The 17,352-nt window shown below is 42.6% G+C and overlaps 1 protein-coding gene across 1 annotated transcript; it reads right to left on the bottom strand.

Moving 5' to 3' along the window:
* Positions 1-241: 241 nt before the first annotated feature.
* Positions 242-9,572, bottom strand: LOC104936444 (ubiquitin-protein ligase E3A). Its single transcript, XM_010752474.3, is given in 15 exon segments — positions 242-408; positions 411-475; positions 1,629-1,670; positions 1,672-1,716; positions 1,718-1,768; positions 2,027-2,100; positions 2,202-2,302; positions 2,305-2,353; positions 4,686-4,850; positions 4,952-5,157; positions 5,977-6,121; positions 6,213-7,465; positions 7,566-7,870; positions 8,588-8,632; positions 9,207-9,572. Coding segments are annotated over 15 exon segments (2,790 nt in total). The 5' UTR covers positions 9,284-9,572.
* Positions 9,573-17,352: the final 7,780 nt, after the last annotated feature.

The raw sequence follows: 17,352 nt of genomic DNA, 5'->3' as shown, positions 1-17,352 counted from the left end.
AGGCATGAAAAGAAACCATTTGAGCTGTAAAATAAATAAGGAAAATGATCCTCTCTGTACATAGAAAAACGAGGGGAGGCTGCAGCTCATTCACATAATGTAAAGTGGTTGTGTACTTTGATCAGGAGGTCTCTGTGCTTACACTGACTGATGCAGAATGATCAGGCACAGTAGAAAAAACTACTAGAGCGCTCTATTGGAACCATTTCTCCTCTCTCATTATTGACTTGCTTTCCTTGAATCATACTCTGGTCTGTCTTTTGTCACCTTTTAGATTGTGTCTGATAAAGGAAGGGCAGGCAGGTTTGATGGGCTTTCTGAGAAGGAGTCCGTTTGCTGTGTATTTGAGCACGGGCTCAGAGCATGCCAAACCTTTGGCATAGGTGATGGCTTTCAGCAGTCTCTCCCTAGCTTTTCCTTGCTGCTGTACTCAGGCAGCAGCAGCACATTAAAGCAAGTGTGAGACGTCGGTAACCTGGCAAACAAAAACAAAAAGGAAAAAACTTACAGCGGGTCAGTTTTCACACAGTCTACACAGTCAGATGACTTGTTTCCATCAACAGTGTCAAACTTATAAAACGCTGAACTTAAGATTATAGAAAATAGATGCAGAAAGCGAAAATGTTCAAATTCTCCCAACGCCGCAGCCAAAAGGGTCAACCTAAACTCTTGATTGCAACAGCATGCGGAACGGCTCAGGAAAGGCTCTGCTCCGGAACAACAGCGTACTCTGCCGTCTGCTAACTCACACATAATCCGTTTGTGATGCGCACTGGTGCGGCTCCGCCGGCCACCGAGCATCGATTCACGCATAATCGTGCGATATTGCCGGCAGTAGTCTCTTTGACTCCTGCAATGGCATTCCACGCCGTATCTTTTTTCTGGTGTCTGGTGATGTGAGGTGTCATAATGAACAGCCTGAAAACCTCTCATGTTGACTTCAGGTCACCCCCGCCCACTATGACCGTTCGTTGTAATGAAACTCGATTTGCGGTAAACTCTGAGTATTTTATTTTGAAAATAAATTGGGTGTTTTATTTTGTAGTCGATTTCCTTCCCCACACCAATCTGCTCTGTGCTGAATTTATGCTCCGTGCTCCGGCGTCCGTGAAAAATAGAAGCTCTGCATATGTGTTGCGGAGGGCTGCCGGTAGCCAGAGTCGTTGCGGAGCCGTGACGCAGTGGCGACGGAGACTGTGTGAGCTGACACATTGACTAAAATTGAAACGTATTGGCTCCGCTGCCATGCAGAGCTGTTCCACATGCATGTAATACATGTATTTTAGGGGTAAGTGGCCACAAAACATGAGAAAAAAGTAAAAAAAAAAAATAAATAAAAAAATAGTTTGTTTGCTCAGGCATAAATCTTACAACACTTTCTGGACACTCAAAGACACAAAACATCCAAAACATTGAAGCACCAAAAGAAACATGAAACATACAAACAGCACACAAAAACACATCAGACTAAGCTAAACATTAAAAGCTATTTCACAAAGGTGATTTGAAGGGGGGTAAGTGGTAAGTGGGTACAGCAGGATGTGTTGGGGAAGGGGCAGCTATGGAGAAGGCTCGGTCACCCCATCAACATTACATGAGTGCAGCATTATGTGTGCACGGCAGCTCACCTGTCTGTGTCAGGGCCGTTCTTGGCAATGATCATCTTCACTGCCCAGCCCACCCACAGGTGCTCTGTCAGTGCCAGTGGGTAACTGCAAAGAGGCGCTTCTGCTCTCTCACCAACGAGTGCAACGTCTCCCAAAACTCCCTGCGACGGAAACAAACATCTCCAAGGTTAAAATACAGATGCAATGAATGAACGCAACAAGCAACATTAATGATGATGGATGCTGATGTGTTACAACCACACACCTACAGCAGTGAGGTGTGTGCTTAACTTCAACATTTCAACTCACAGGAAAACCTCTCTATTATGTCAACAGTGGCACGAACTGTACACGCAGACAGACACACACAGAACCGCACACAGAGACACACGCAACACAACACAGACAGACACTCTTACTTGATGATTCGAGAATCTCTGTTGTAACCTCCGTCATATTCAGTTGTTCTTCTCAAGTGCAGGAAGTCCAGGTTCTGCAGTGTGACAAAGACAACATTTAGATGGAGATGAAGAATTTCAGTAAATGTGAACGACTTTTTTTTTGACACACGAAACGTGTGGTAACAAATCTCACTCTGCTTCCACAGATCAGGAGCTCGATCTCCTCTGGTCTGAACAGGTATTTGAGCGGTGACTCGTTGGTGACCATGTGGAAGCCTCTTCTGAACGCTTGAACTGCTCCACACTTTTGTTCAGCATATACTCTGCATACTGTGCCACGAACTCCTGCACAAACACATATCAACACAGTGACAATACAGTTACTCTTTAATATCCTGATGGACCTTGAACCTTTGACCACTTCGAGTGGATTCTAGCCTTAAGATGGCTTTAGTTTGATTTCTAACACGTAAACATCTGCTGTGTGACACCAACAGCAAAACATCTCTGTAACCGAGGACTCCTCCACGATCTCATATAATATAATTAGGGCCCGAGCACGGAATCCGTGCGAAGCCCTATTGTATTTCAAATGTTTATTTATTTTTTTTTTTTTATTCTTTTTATTCTTCAGTTTCCTAAATGAATCGCATTTTCGACAGCCCATATCCCCCCGAAAACTCACGAAAATTTGCCTACCCCCCCAATGTCAGGTGTAAAATTACGTATTTTGGGGGTCTCACACATGGACGTACGCATATGCCTCCACAGCCCACCTAGGTTGCGCTTTTGGAGGTGCCCCTCGCCACGGTTTCGCCCACGTTACGGGACTTGGTGGGAGTATGTAAACATGCCCAGACGCACAAAAAAGTCTCTTGGTGCACCGGGCTACAGTGAACCGTACGGTCCAATTTTGTCACATTTGGACTTTTCAGTTTTTGGCTCATTTCCAGGGGTCGCATTTGAACGAACTCCTCCGGGCTTTCGTCCGATCCTTTGGAAACTTGGCACATGGGTCATGGAGGCTTGACGATGAAAAGTTATCGAAAAACATTGACTTTGGGAGTACTAGTCAGAGGGGCGGGGCCACGAAATTCTCCATTTTTCCATAAAATTTCAAAGTGCTATAATTTGTGAAAAATCTCCAATCTTCACCAAACTTTGAATATATATGACAGTCTGGCCTAAAATACATTCCACAAAAATTCGGTGATTTTCATAGCGCCTCCTAGTGACGACAAAAAAGACCGCTTTTACGAGATGCGTGCAGCTCGGACAATATTGATCATATCCCCTCAAACTAGGTGTGGATGTTGTCAAGGCTTGGACTTGACATCTGAGAAAAATTTCAACTTTTTATCAGAGGGCGTGGCCGTGACGGAGCGTCAAAGTGGACGCTGCCTTTTTTTTCACCGAAAAACCAGACTCCATTGACTTTTGGGCTGATTTCGGGCAAAACTGTGGCGCATCATATACTTTGTCAGAGCTGTCAAAACTTGTTGGGGTTGTTAAGACAATTTATGCACAATTCGGCTGCATAAATAATGAGGGGGCGGGCAAAAGCGCTCTATAGCGCCCCCTTGAATTTTCTTTCGAACAGCCCCGCCACAGTTTTGGTCACAGAATTATGAAACTCAGCCGAATGTGTAAACATGCCAGGACCTACACAAAACTCTCTTGGAGCAATAAGCCACAATGAACAGGAAGCAAGATTATTAATAATGAAAATCGCCATTCGCGGTGTTCGGCCTGTTTTGACAGGGGTCATGTTTGAACGAACTCCTCCTAGGGATTGTAGTCCAATTCACTTCAAACTTGGTAGGAGTATTCACATAGACTCCCTGAGTAAAGTTATCAAAAATGATAATTTTGGGAAAATGGTGTGGGCGTGGCGCTCTATGAAAATCGTCATTTTTGCTGTTCTGGGCTGGTTGACAAGGGGTCATGTTTGAACGAACTCCTCCTAGGGATTGTATCCAATTCACTTCAAACTTGGTAGGTCTGTTCAAATACACTTCCTGAGTAAAAGTTATCAAAATTATGAATTTTAAGGAATCGCTGTGGGCGTGGCAATCAATAAAAAAAATTCAAAGAAGGCATCGGCAGGAAGCACCTTCTCAGAGCTGTCTGAAACTTCTTGCGGTTATCAAGGTTATGTTATGCACATTTCGACATGCGCACATTTCGACGTGCACGCATATGCGAGGGCCCGACCATCGCTGCTTGCAGCTTTAATTATAATTAGATCAATATAAATATAATATTTAAGTCCACAGTTCATTTGGAGGTCAGTACAGAAAACTGGTAGAGCTGTGCAATATGGCACAAGATATTTCTGTCAAGAAAATGTATAAACATTATTAGCACAGACTGTGGACGTCAGCTGTCAGAAATAATGAGTAGCAGCTGGAAATAGGATGGAAGCGTCTTGTATTGTAACACTATGGAGGAGAGATAGTTAGTGTTAGGAGTACTTAAAAAAATACACAGCACACCTTCCATATCTGATGAATCAGGTCACATGCTGACCCAAAACACATCACTAAAGGTTGACAGATCAGCTTTTGAATTCTTGTTCAAGTGATTTTATTCACCAAAGAATGGTAGTACGTATGACTGCAGCCATACGAACTCAAGAAAAAGATTGGATACAGTTTCCTGCTTTCTGTTGGCTCACCTTTCTGTTTTCATTCGTGACTGGAATCTTGTCCCCATTTTCCCTTAAATCGTACATGAGTGGGTTCCCGAACAGGTCTGTCTGGGAAATCTGGAAAGTGATCATCATGTCCTCTTCGACACTGCCCTCGTACTCCAGCAGCTCCTTCAGGCTCTGGTGTAGAACCTTTCCAGCACAGTCACAACACATTTAGAATTGCTCATTAAGTGACAAAAGTGTTCAAAGCTAAACTGATTTGTCGTTGCGTTTGCTGAGGTATTTCTTACCGGGTTGGCGTCAGCCAAGTCCCTGAACGTTCCTTTCTTGCCCATCAGCTTCCTGTACACCACCATGGGAAAGTGGACATCCAGGATGCAGTTGTTATAGATGGCCAGGCCGAGGACGATGCCGATCAGAGTGTACTGTCCCTCATTTTCAAACGATGACGCGTTGAACCAAAACAGTTTGGTGCGTTCATCGTATGTGAACATGCCTTGAAGAGAAGACATTACTAATTAATACACGCAGTTTGGAATGCAGCCATATAATATTTATTAAACTGATAAATGCTGCTATTTCTGAATCACATCAGCATTATGTTTGCTCCCATATTGAAGCAAAATGATTAAGCTCTGAACTCTGAAACTGAATTTGTCTCAAAAGAGAGACAGAAAGATCAATTCACTATTTTTGATGAGCAGAAGTAAAGGATCGAAGACTTCTTTGGACAACTGTGTTCAAAAATATTAGTGAGCAATTTGCCAACACAATCCCTCCACCTGACAGGTGTGCCTTGGACTGGTCACAACAATAGGCCACTGGAAACAGGGAGCACTGAGCGAGGAGCGTTGGACTGCCAGTGCTCAAAGATACTGGGACTCGTACTTCCTGGAATATCACAATAAACCTTCTGCAGTGTTCTAAATGAGATTTAATAGTCTGGCAACAGAATGTGTTAAAGCTTCTAATCTGATCTAAGGTTCAAACTTTGTGGCTACACTCACTGATCCGCATCACTGTGAATGTGCTGCCTCACCTGTTATATATAATCCCTCTCTAAGGTTAAGAAATAAAGAATAAATAAAATAATAATAAAATAAATGAAGGATGAAATGTTGATCACGCTGAAGCTGTCACTGCCCTACTTCCGTCCAGTCCACATGTAATGTTTTTATGATACAATTATGTAACACTCAAACTGTGAACTGAAAGTTATGAAGTTAGTCAGTAAAACACTAGGAAAATAAAGTGCCACAGTTTTCTTTAAGCTGCAGCATCACACGCTCTGTAACAAACAGAAATGTTTGCTCACCAATGTCTGGGTTAAAGATCTCCTCCACCACCAGCTGAAAGAACTCTTTGGAAACGCCTCCTTCATCAACACCTTGCTCTCCTTCAAACTCCACATACAGCTGCTTCTTCAAGTCTGCAGGGTTCTCCATTGCTATCATTTCCAGCTACAGAGAAACAAGAAGAACACAGTCAGTACAGCGTGCCCCAAACTGAAGCTAGTGTATTCAAACAAAAAAAGATGCGACACACACATACCCTGACCAACGCGTCGTCAATAATGTGATCTCTGCGCACTTTGAGCCTCAGGTATGGGTTGAGCTGCTGACCCTGCACCAAGCTGTAGAGCACAGTAATACGCCGCTCGCTGTACATGCGGATGCGGTTGTCATAGTACAGACCCAGGTTCTTGGTGACGGCGTTTAGGATGAAAGGGCAGGTCATAAAGGAGAACTTGTTTTCAGTTTCAACCTTAAAGAAAGTGTAGTCCTTGTCCATCTCTAGCACCTCATTTAGAGGCTCATTGACAAACTCCTCAAAGGGAATGAGAGGCCGCCGGCAGTCGTTGGTTCGGATCCCCAACTCCGTCTCCAACGGGTCCACCCGAGGGCCCTTCTTATTTCGCCGCTCCTCGCCCAGCAGCTCCTGCAGGGTGAGCTCGCTGGACTCTGGGATGGGCTCCTCGTCCTCTTCCTCGTTGTGCTCCACATCCAGGTCGCCGCCCAGAACGTTTGCATAGTAGACGATCTTCAAGCACTTGGTGGACGCCACCACTGCGTCGTCATCGTTGACCAGGTTGCGGCTGTTGAACTCGTTACTGATCACCTTGTAGGTAATGAGCTGCTGGAAGGTCTCCACCATGCGCCGGATCTGCTCAGCGCTATAATGCGACCACAAGCGTGCCAGCTTGGCCTGGGCTGCCAGTGGGAGTTTGCTCATGGCCTTGCAGAACTGTGGGAGGGCAATCTCCAGGTACTCTGGGCTGTGGAGATTACTGTTTTCCATCACTATAACAAACAGGTTCAAGTAGTTTGGGTCTCGTGAATACACATTGTGATACGTCAGGTCACACTCTACATTGGGTGAGAGGTAGACCAGTGCATTCAGGAAGGCTGCTTCTATCTTCTCATTGGACAGCAGGCGCTCGTAGACTCGCCGCACGGCTTCGATGTCCACCGACACCTCATCGGGGGCCAGCTTTTGGACATCATTTTCCCCTGAGGAGCCCTCTCCGAGCCTTGATGATGAGGAGGAGGCGGGGGAGTCCTCCTCCATAGCTGTAGCAGAGCAGGCAGCTGCCTCCTTCTCGTCCTCATCCTTGTCCTCATCCTTACCTTGAAGGGACTTGAGCTCCTCCTTGGTGTGAGGTTTGGACCTCCGGAAGCTCTGCACCAGGCCCTCAGCACTGGAGAACACCCGGCCTATTACCCTGATGAGAGGCGAGTAATCTTCCTTCTCTCCACAGATGTCCAAGATTTCATACACTTTCTCCTCTGTCAGGTAATTTACATCTAAAGAATCCACAAGGTTCAAAATAAAAGGAAAACGGATGAAATCGACAGGTTCAACTGTGCGTATGTAACAAACCCTGAGTGTCTGACATCAACTCACCTTTGAAATTGTCCCGTACAGAGTGGACATCTTTATGGTTCATCTTCCTGTTGCTGCAGGCAGAGTTGCTGTGAGCACTGCTCTCCAGGTAGGCTGAGGCGGTGCCTTTCTTGGAGGGGTGGGGGTCACACAGCTTGGCATTGACCTTGTAGAGCTCCAGGGCTTTGACCGCCGCCGCATTGTTGTCCATGCGGCTGAAGCCAACCGACGAGGCACACCATGAGTTGGAGCATGACTCATTCCCACAGCCCTCCGTTAACTGGTGGTAATAGCGCTCTATTAGATGTTTGGCAGCTGCTCGCTTCCTGCGTTCGGAGGTAAGACACAACAGGTTAGAAGTGTTCGGAATGTGTGGATCCAGTTTATACCGCAGTAAGTGCAACACGGGACGAACGGTAAACATATTTTCCAACTCCACACAGCTGTGTGACTGCAGCGTTGGCCATGTGAGTGTTAAAAACAGTGCAGTGCAATGACAACATATCACCACATCCATTTAGATTTGTGACAGAGCTTTCAGACTCATCAGTCACTGTCAGTGACCGTAACTCCACAAGACAGCGCAGAGCCAATATTAGATTATTATATCAGATATCAGTGTAAGGCAGTATAGATTTATTTACATACAGACTTACACAAACAAACATAAATACGTTGATATGGCAGTAGTTGATTTTAACTCAACTAATTTAAGCACCTTAAATACCTCAAATTATTATTATTGTTGTAATAACACACGCTGCCTGCTGCTCACCACTGCGACAGGATCAACTTGCCAGCACATATCAGCAGGCTAGTTTGTTGTGAAGTTCTTTCACTCTGATAAGCTCAGGTGAACATTTGACAACACGCTTATAACAGCCACAAACAATCAGGCCTCCAACAGGAAGAGAGAGAGTGAGAAACAAGAAGTGAGAGTGGACAAAAAACACGAGTGATCCGAACTGCTGGTGGAGAGCAGGGCAGCCTTAAATACATGCTAACACACACACACACACACACACACACACAGTTGTACTTACATTCGGCTTGCTTCTGGGTTTTCTATTTCAGGCTCCTCGTATTCTCTGATTGAACAACAGACAATAAAGGGTGAGATGTGCAGCAGAGGTCACGATGTGCTGCACTGACATGAGGACTCTAACACACACTGCTGCTTCACTGTCCGCTGGCTGCATCTGTGCACAACATTACAGCAGTCTACAATCTGAAAACAACCATCTGAAAATGACATGCTAGGACAAAAAAGCCGGTGTGCTGCAGCTGGAAGCGATCAGCTTAGCCTGACAGTGATTCTGGTCAGTCGGTGTATTCTGCTAAATGTGCAGCCATAGTTAATAAGCGTTAAATGAAACGCTCAGTGGGTCAGTGGGTCTGCTGGAGCAGGAGACATGTCAGACAGAGACCTGCACATCCTGACGCTGACACAGCTAGCCCGCTGGCCTTCATTCTACTAACGTTATTATTCATGTAGAATAACGTTTGCAAAGTGGTTACACTGTTCACTTATCAACCAGCCAGTGTTTGCAATGCAGTCAGCCTAAATACAGTATATCGAGCAGGAGCATCCACGCAGCTCCCAGCTACAGCCAGCTAGCTCTCCCTTTAGCATCCCCGGCTCTTTCCTCTCGGCGCCCCCACCTGTAAGGTCCTCCTGCGGGGCTGGTCTCGGCCTGTGGTGGCGCACACTCACAGTCCTCCTTCTCGTCGGGATTCATACGAGACTTTCTCCTCAGTTGTTTGTTATCCTGTTGCTGTTTGTGAATGTTTCGAGTCCTCCGCGGGCTGATTCCAGCTTCGACAGCACGGCGGTTGAGGTGTGAGCAGGCAGCAACGGACGCTTTTCTCTTCCGAACTTCCTTCACGGCCTTCCCAGCGCAGGGTCCTTCCTCTGCCTGACGTTCACCGCCATCTTGACTTCACCACCAGCCCACGGCACGTCCCATAATGCACTGCGTTCAAGCTACAAGAGCGGCTGGAATGGATCAACATGCTGCAAGGACTGGACTCATCACACACAGCCCATATACAACATATAATATAATATAATATAACATGGATCAACATGCTGCAAGGACTGGACTCATCACACACAGCCCATATACAACATATAATATAATATAATATAACATGGATCAACATGCTGCAAGGACTGGACTCATCACACACACACACAGCCCATATACAACATATAATATAATAATAAACATGGATCAACATGCTGCAAGGACTGGACTCATCACCCCACCACCAGCCCATATACAACATATAATATATATATATAATTATAACATGGATCAACATGCTGCAAGGACTGGACTCATCACACACACGCCATATACAACTATAATATAATATAATATAACATGGATCAACATGCTGCACGGACTGGACTCATCACACACAGCCCATATACAACATATAATATAATTAATATAACATGGATCAACATGCTGCAAGGACTGGACTCATCCCACACACACACAGCCCATTCACAACATAGAATATAAATGTATATATAAATATACTGAAATACATTAATCATATAATATAATTAATATAATTATATAATATAATTATAACATGGGATCAACATGCTGCAAGGACTGGACTCATCACACACACACAGCCCATATACAACATATAATATAATGATTAAATGGATCAAACATGCTGCAGGACTGGAACTCATCACACACACACAGCCCATATACAACATTAATATAAGATCCTATAATATCAAATACTATAATATAATATATTATAACCATGGATCACATGCTGCGGAAGACTGGACTCATCCACACCACACAGCCCATATACAACATCTATATCATATATATAATATACATGGATCAACATGCTGCAAGGACTGGACTATCACACACACACAGCCCATAACAACATATAATATAATATGAATATACATGGATCCAACATGCTGCAACGACTGGACTGCATCAACACACACACAAGCCCATATACAACATATAATATAATATTATATATATACATGGATCAATCCATGCTGCAAGGACTGGACTCATCCACACACAGCCCATAATACAACATATAATATATATAATATAACTGGATCAACATGCCTGCAAGGACTGGACTCATCCACACAACCCAGCCCATATACAAACATATAATAAATAATATAACATGGATCAACAGCTGCATAGGACTGGACTCATCACACACACACACAGCCCATATAAACATTATAATATAATATAATATAACATGGATCAACATGCCTGCAAGGACTGGACTCATCACACACACACAGCCCATATACAACATATAAAAAATAATATATATAATATACTGGATCAACATGCTGCAAGGACTGGACTCATCACACACAGCCCATATACACCATATAATATAATATATATATACAGGATCAACAGGCGCAAGGAGGACGTCATCACAACACCCATACACCCGATAAAAGAAATAGATATAATATAACATTGGATCAACATGCTGCAAGACGGACCTCACACCACGCCCCATATACAACAGAAAAAAAAAAGAACAACAATGCTGAAGACTGGACCATACACACAACCGCCATAAACAGAGAAGATAAATAATAACATGGTCAAGGCTGCAAGGGACTGGACTCACAAACACACACCCCATACATACACTATAAAAATAGAATAGACCATGACAATCAGGCGCAAGGACGGATCATCACACCACCCCTATACAAATATAATATAATTAATATAATATATATAATATAATATAATATATATAATATAAACATGGATCACATGCTGCAAGGACTGGACTCATCACACACACAGCCCATAACAACATAAAATATAATATAATATAATATCATATATATATATATCTAACATGGAGCAACATGCTGCAAGATCTGGACTCATCACACACAGCCCATATACAACATATATATAATTAATAATAAAACAGGATCAACATGCTGCAAGGACTGGACTCATCACACACACACAGCCATATAAACTAACTCAAATATAATATAATATAATATATAAATATAATCTAAATGGATCAACATGCTGCAAGGACTGGATCATCACACCACAGCCCATATACAACATAATAAAATATTAATATATATAAATAATAAATATATATAACAATCTCAAACATTGCTGCAGGACTGGATCATACACACACAGCCCATATACAACATATAATAAATATATATAACATGGATCAACATGCTGCAAGGACTGGACTCATCACACACACACACAGCCCATATACAACATATTATAATTATATATAATAAATAACATGGATCAACATGCGCAAAGGACTGGACTCTCAACACACACACAGCCCATATACAAAATATAATATAATGAATATAACATGGATTCAACATGCTGCAAGGACTGGACTCATCACCCACCACAGCCCCAATACAACATATAATATAATATAATCTAACATGGATTCAACATGCTGCAGGACTGGACATCACACACACACACAGCCCATATACAACTATATAATATTAATTTATACTATCCATAACATGGAAATCCACATGCTGCAAGACTGGACTCATCACACACAGCCCATAACAAACATATAACTTAAATATAATTATAACATGGATCAACATGCTGCAAGGACTGGACTCTACAGTCACACACAGCCCATATACAACTATAATATAATGATATATATAACACTGGATCAAGCATGCTGCAAGGACTGGACTCATCAACACAACACAGCCCATATACAACATATATATAATTGATAGATAATAATAATCATAAATATAATCCATATCATATAATAGAAATAAATAATATACATGGATCAACATGCTGCAAGGACGGACCATCACACCACACACACAGCCCATATACAACCATAAATGAAATATATAGATAACATGGAGCAACATGCATGCAGGACTGGATCTCACCAACACACACACAACAGCCCATATGACACACATATATATAAGATATAATATAATATATAATATAACATGGGATCAACATGCTGCAAGGACTGGACTCATCACACACAGTCCCCATATAAACATATAATTAATATATATAATATAACATGGATCAACATGCTGCAAGACTGGCCTCATCACACACACACAGCCCATATGACAAAACATAGATATAAAGAATAACATGGATCAACATGGCTTGCAAGGACTGGACTCAACACACACCACACAAGCCCATATACAACCATATAATATAATATAATATAACATGGATCAACATGCTGCAAGGACTGGACTCATGCACACACAGCCCATATACAACATATAATATACAATAACTAATATAATATAAAAAATTAACATGGAGATCAACAGTGCAAGGACTGGGACTCATCACACACACACCAACCTAACAGACATTAATATACTATAACTTCATGCACTCTAAATCCTCTACGCACCAGGACTACGGGGCAGGCCTGGACTCCACCCCCACGCCCCTATCCAACTTATCATCAATAATATGAACCTGATCAACATGCGCAAGGACTGGACTCATCACACACAACACAGACCATCAATAACCACCATTATAATATATTATATTATATATAACATGGTCCAACATTGCGCAAGGGATCGGACTCACACACCACACCGCCTATACACATCAGATAAATATAATGATATACATGATCAACTGCTGGGCACGGCTGGACTCCATCACACACAGCCCATAACAACGAAAGATGAAGAATATAACATGGATCAACAGCGGCAAGGACTGGACTCACCACACAGCAGCCCATATACAACAAGAAATATCAATATAACTGAGTCCATGGCAGATGGACGCATACACCCATGACAACAAGAAATGAAGATCGGAGCAACATGCTGCAAGGACCTGGACTCATCCACACACGCCCATATACAACATATAATATAATATAATATTAACATGCGATCAAGGCTCAAGGACTGGACTCATCACACCACAACACAGCCTCATATACACAATAAGAAATAAATACATGATAAAATTATATATAAATATTAATATAACATGGATACAACATGTGCAAGGATTGGACTCTCCACACACCCACAGCCCATAGACAATATCTATTATACATTAATCTATTAATATAATATCATAAATATTTTTATACCATGGATCAAATGCCTGCACGGACTGGACTCATCACACACACCACAACATACCAACATATAATAATATAATATAAATAATATAATATAATATAATATCACATGTCATCAACTTCGGAAGGACTGGACTCATTCAACACAGCCCCATATACAACATAAAATAATATAATATAAATAAATAAAAGCAAAGGAACTAAAAAAAGATAAAAACAACAAAAGCCAAACAAAAATATAATAAAAATAAATGAATCTAAAACATGGATCACAACATGTCTGCAAGGACGGACGCACCACCACACACACAGCCCCGATTAGCAACATATAATGAAATAATTCATATAATAACATAGGATCAACATGCTGCAAAGGGACTGGGTCCATCATAGCACACCACAGCCCATGACAAACATATAATATAAATAATATAACAGTGATCAACATGCTGCAAGGACTGGACCAGACACACACACACAGCCCAGCGACAACAGAGAATAGAAGATAATAGAACCTTCTAACAGGGATGCAACTGCGGGCAGGAGGACGCAGCACCCACAGCCCCAGATAAACAAACAGAGAAGCGAATCCTAGACGAGAACATGGAAGAATCATGCGGCAAGGACGGGCACGCGCACCACACAGCCCCAGCGACAACAGAGAGAGAAAGAGCAGAGAAACAGGGAGCAATACAGGCGGCAAGGACGGGGCAGCACACCCCACACCACACATGCCCACGACCAAACAGATAAGAGAAGCGGCTTAGAAGTATAAGTAGAATATAAGATAAGATAATAGAAGATAAGCGAAGATATATAAACAGGGAGCAACAGGCGCAAGGACGGCGAAGGGACGCACACACCCCACACACACAGCCCAGAGCAAAACAGTAATATAATATGAGATAACAGGGAGGATAACAGGCTGCACAAGGACTGGACTCAGCACACACACCCAGCCCATATACAAATGAATAGAATAGTAATATAATATAATATTAATAAATATTAATATACCATGGATCAAACATGCTGCAAGGACTGGACTCATCACACACAAAACAGCCCAGAGACAACATAGACAGGATAAGAGTACGCGAAGAGAACATGGAGCAACAGCTGCAAGGACTGGACGCCGCAACACACAACAGCCCATATACAAAACATAGAAGAGAAGATGAGAGATAACAGGGCAGCAACAGGCGGCAAGGACTGGACGCAGCCACACACCACAGCCCAATAAGAACAAACAGGCGAATAGACGCGGATATCATAAAGATAAGAGAATGAGACTAGAATTAGAATGAGAACAGGGAGCAACAGGCGGCAAGGACGGGACGCAGCACACACACACAGCCCAGAGACAACAGAGAAGATAAGAGGCGATGGAACAGGGAGAAACAGGCGCTACGGGACGGGAGCCAGCACCACACAACACAGCCCAGAGACAAACAGAGACATTTATAAGCGGAGAGAATAGAAGTATCATATAATAGACATGGATTCAACATGCGGCAGGACTGGACTCATCACACACAACCGCCCAATATACAACATAATATCCTATGATATAATAGCCATAATTAATATACTATAAATAAAGATAATATAATATATATAACATGGATCAACATGCTGCAAGGACTGGGACCATCACACACACCCAGCCCATATACAACCATCTAATATAAATCTTGATATAATTATAATATAATATAAATCTAATATACTAAATATAATATAATATAAATATAAACATGGTCAACACTGCGCCAGGACTGGACTCATCACACACACCACAGCCCATATACAACATATAATAATCTGATTTATAACATGGTCAACATTGCGCAATGGACTGGACTCATCACACCACACACAGCCCAGTATACACATATACTATAATAGATATACCTCATATAATATAAATATAATAGAATATAAGATAATCTAATATACTGATCCATGCTGCAACGGGGACTGGGACTCATCACACACACACAGCCCATATACCACCTTCTAATATAATAGGATATAATATATTTATAAGATAATATAATCTTAATATAAGGAGCAATTAGAAGATACTATACACATGGATCAACCATGCTGCAAGGACTGACGCATCAACAACCACAGCCCGAGACTAAACATTGAGAAGAGAAGATGAGAGAATAGAGAATATAAGATAATATTCATAGAAGATAAGCTACTATAACATGGATGCAACCTGGGGCAAGGAGGGCGCTCACACACACAAGCCCCTTTACAACCTGGAGAATATTAAGATGATAGATATAAGATAATATAATATTAAATAGAAGATAACAGGGTCAAACAGGCGCTGCAAGGACTGGATCAATCACACACACACAGCCATCTACAACATATAATAGTAAATAGCATATAATAGAATATAATATAATTAATCTAATATAATATTTAATTAACATGGATTCAACATGCCTGCAAGGACTGGACTCATCACACACACACAGCCCAGGGGTGTGGGGGGGGGGATCAACCATGCGAAGAGAAGAGAAGAGAGGAGAAGAGAAGAGCCGAGCAGAGACGAGAAGAGAAAGAAACCATGGAGCAAACAGGCGGAAAGGGACGGTGAGCGCAGCACACACCACAAGCCCATAGGACCACAGGAGAAGAGGAAGATAAGAGAATAGGAATAGCATAGAAGATACGTAATATAAGAGAACAGGGTAGCAACATTGTCGGCAAGGACTGGACCTCATACACACACACAGCCCATAACAACATATAACGATAATCTAATAGAAGAGAATGATAAGGATAAGAGAATCTAATATAACCTTACCATGGATCAACATCGCTGCAAGGGACTGGACTCTCACACCACAGCCCAGGAGACAACAGAGCCGTACTAGAAGCTAAACAGGGACAGCAACAGGCACGGCAAGGACGGGACGCAGCACACACAACACAGCCCAGAGACAACAGAGACGATTAAGAGAAAACGAGAACAGGAGAACAGGGGCAAGGACGGGGACGGCAGCACACACACAGCCCAGAGACACACAAGACGAGAAGATACAGAAATAGAAGAGTGAGGCAGAGAAGAGAATAAAGAGAACAGGTAATCACCAGGCTGCCAGGGACTGGGACGCAGCACACACCACACACAGCCCAATTATACATAAATAGAGAGAAGAGGAAGGAGAAGATTAAGCGAAGGAGAAGAGAAAGAGAATATAATATACATTTGGTTCTACCACTGCTGCAAGGACTGGAGCAGGACACACACACACGCCCAGAGACAACAGATAATATAAGAAATAGCACATGGAGCAACAGGCTGCAAGGACGGGGACGCAGCACACACACACACCGCCCATAGACAACCATATATCGATATATATAATATAACATGGATCAACCTGCTTGCAAGACGGACTCATCAACACCCGGCCCATCTACAACATATAATAGATATTTAAGATCACAGGATCAACATGCTGCCAGGACTGGGGGACGCATCCACACACACACACAGCCCAATACAACATCCTAATATAATATAATATAAGATTAACATGGATCACCATGCTGCAAGGACTGGGGCCTCCTCCCACACCCACAGCCCATAATACAACCTATAATA

Source organism: Larimichthys crocea, chromosome XIII (genome assembly GCF_000972845.2).
Source record: "Larimichthys crocea isolate SSNF chromosome XIII, L_crocea_2.0, whole genome shotgun sequence".
Lineage (NCBI taxonomy): Eukaryota > Metazoa > Chordata > Actinopteri > Sciaenidae > Larimichthys > Larimichthys crocea.
This window is presented reverse-complemented; position numbering and strand designations above follow the sequence as displayed.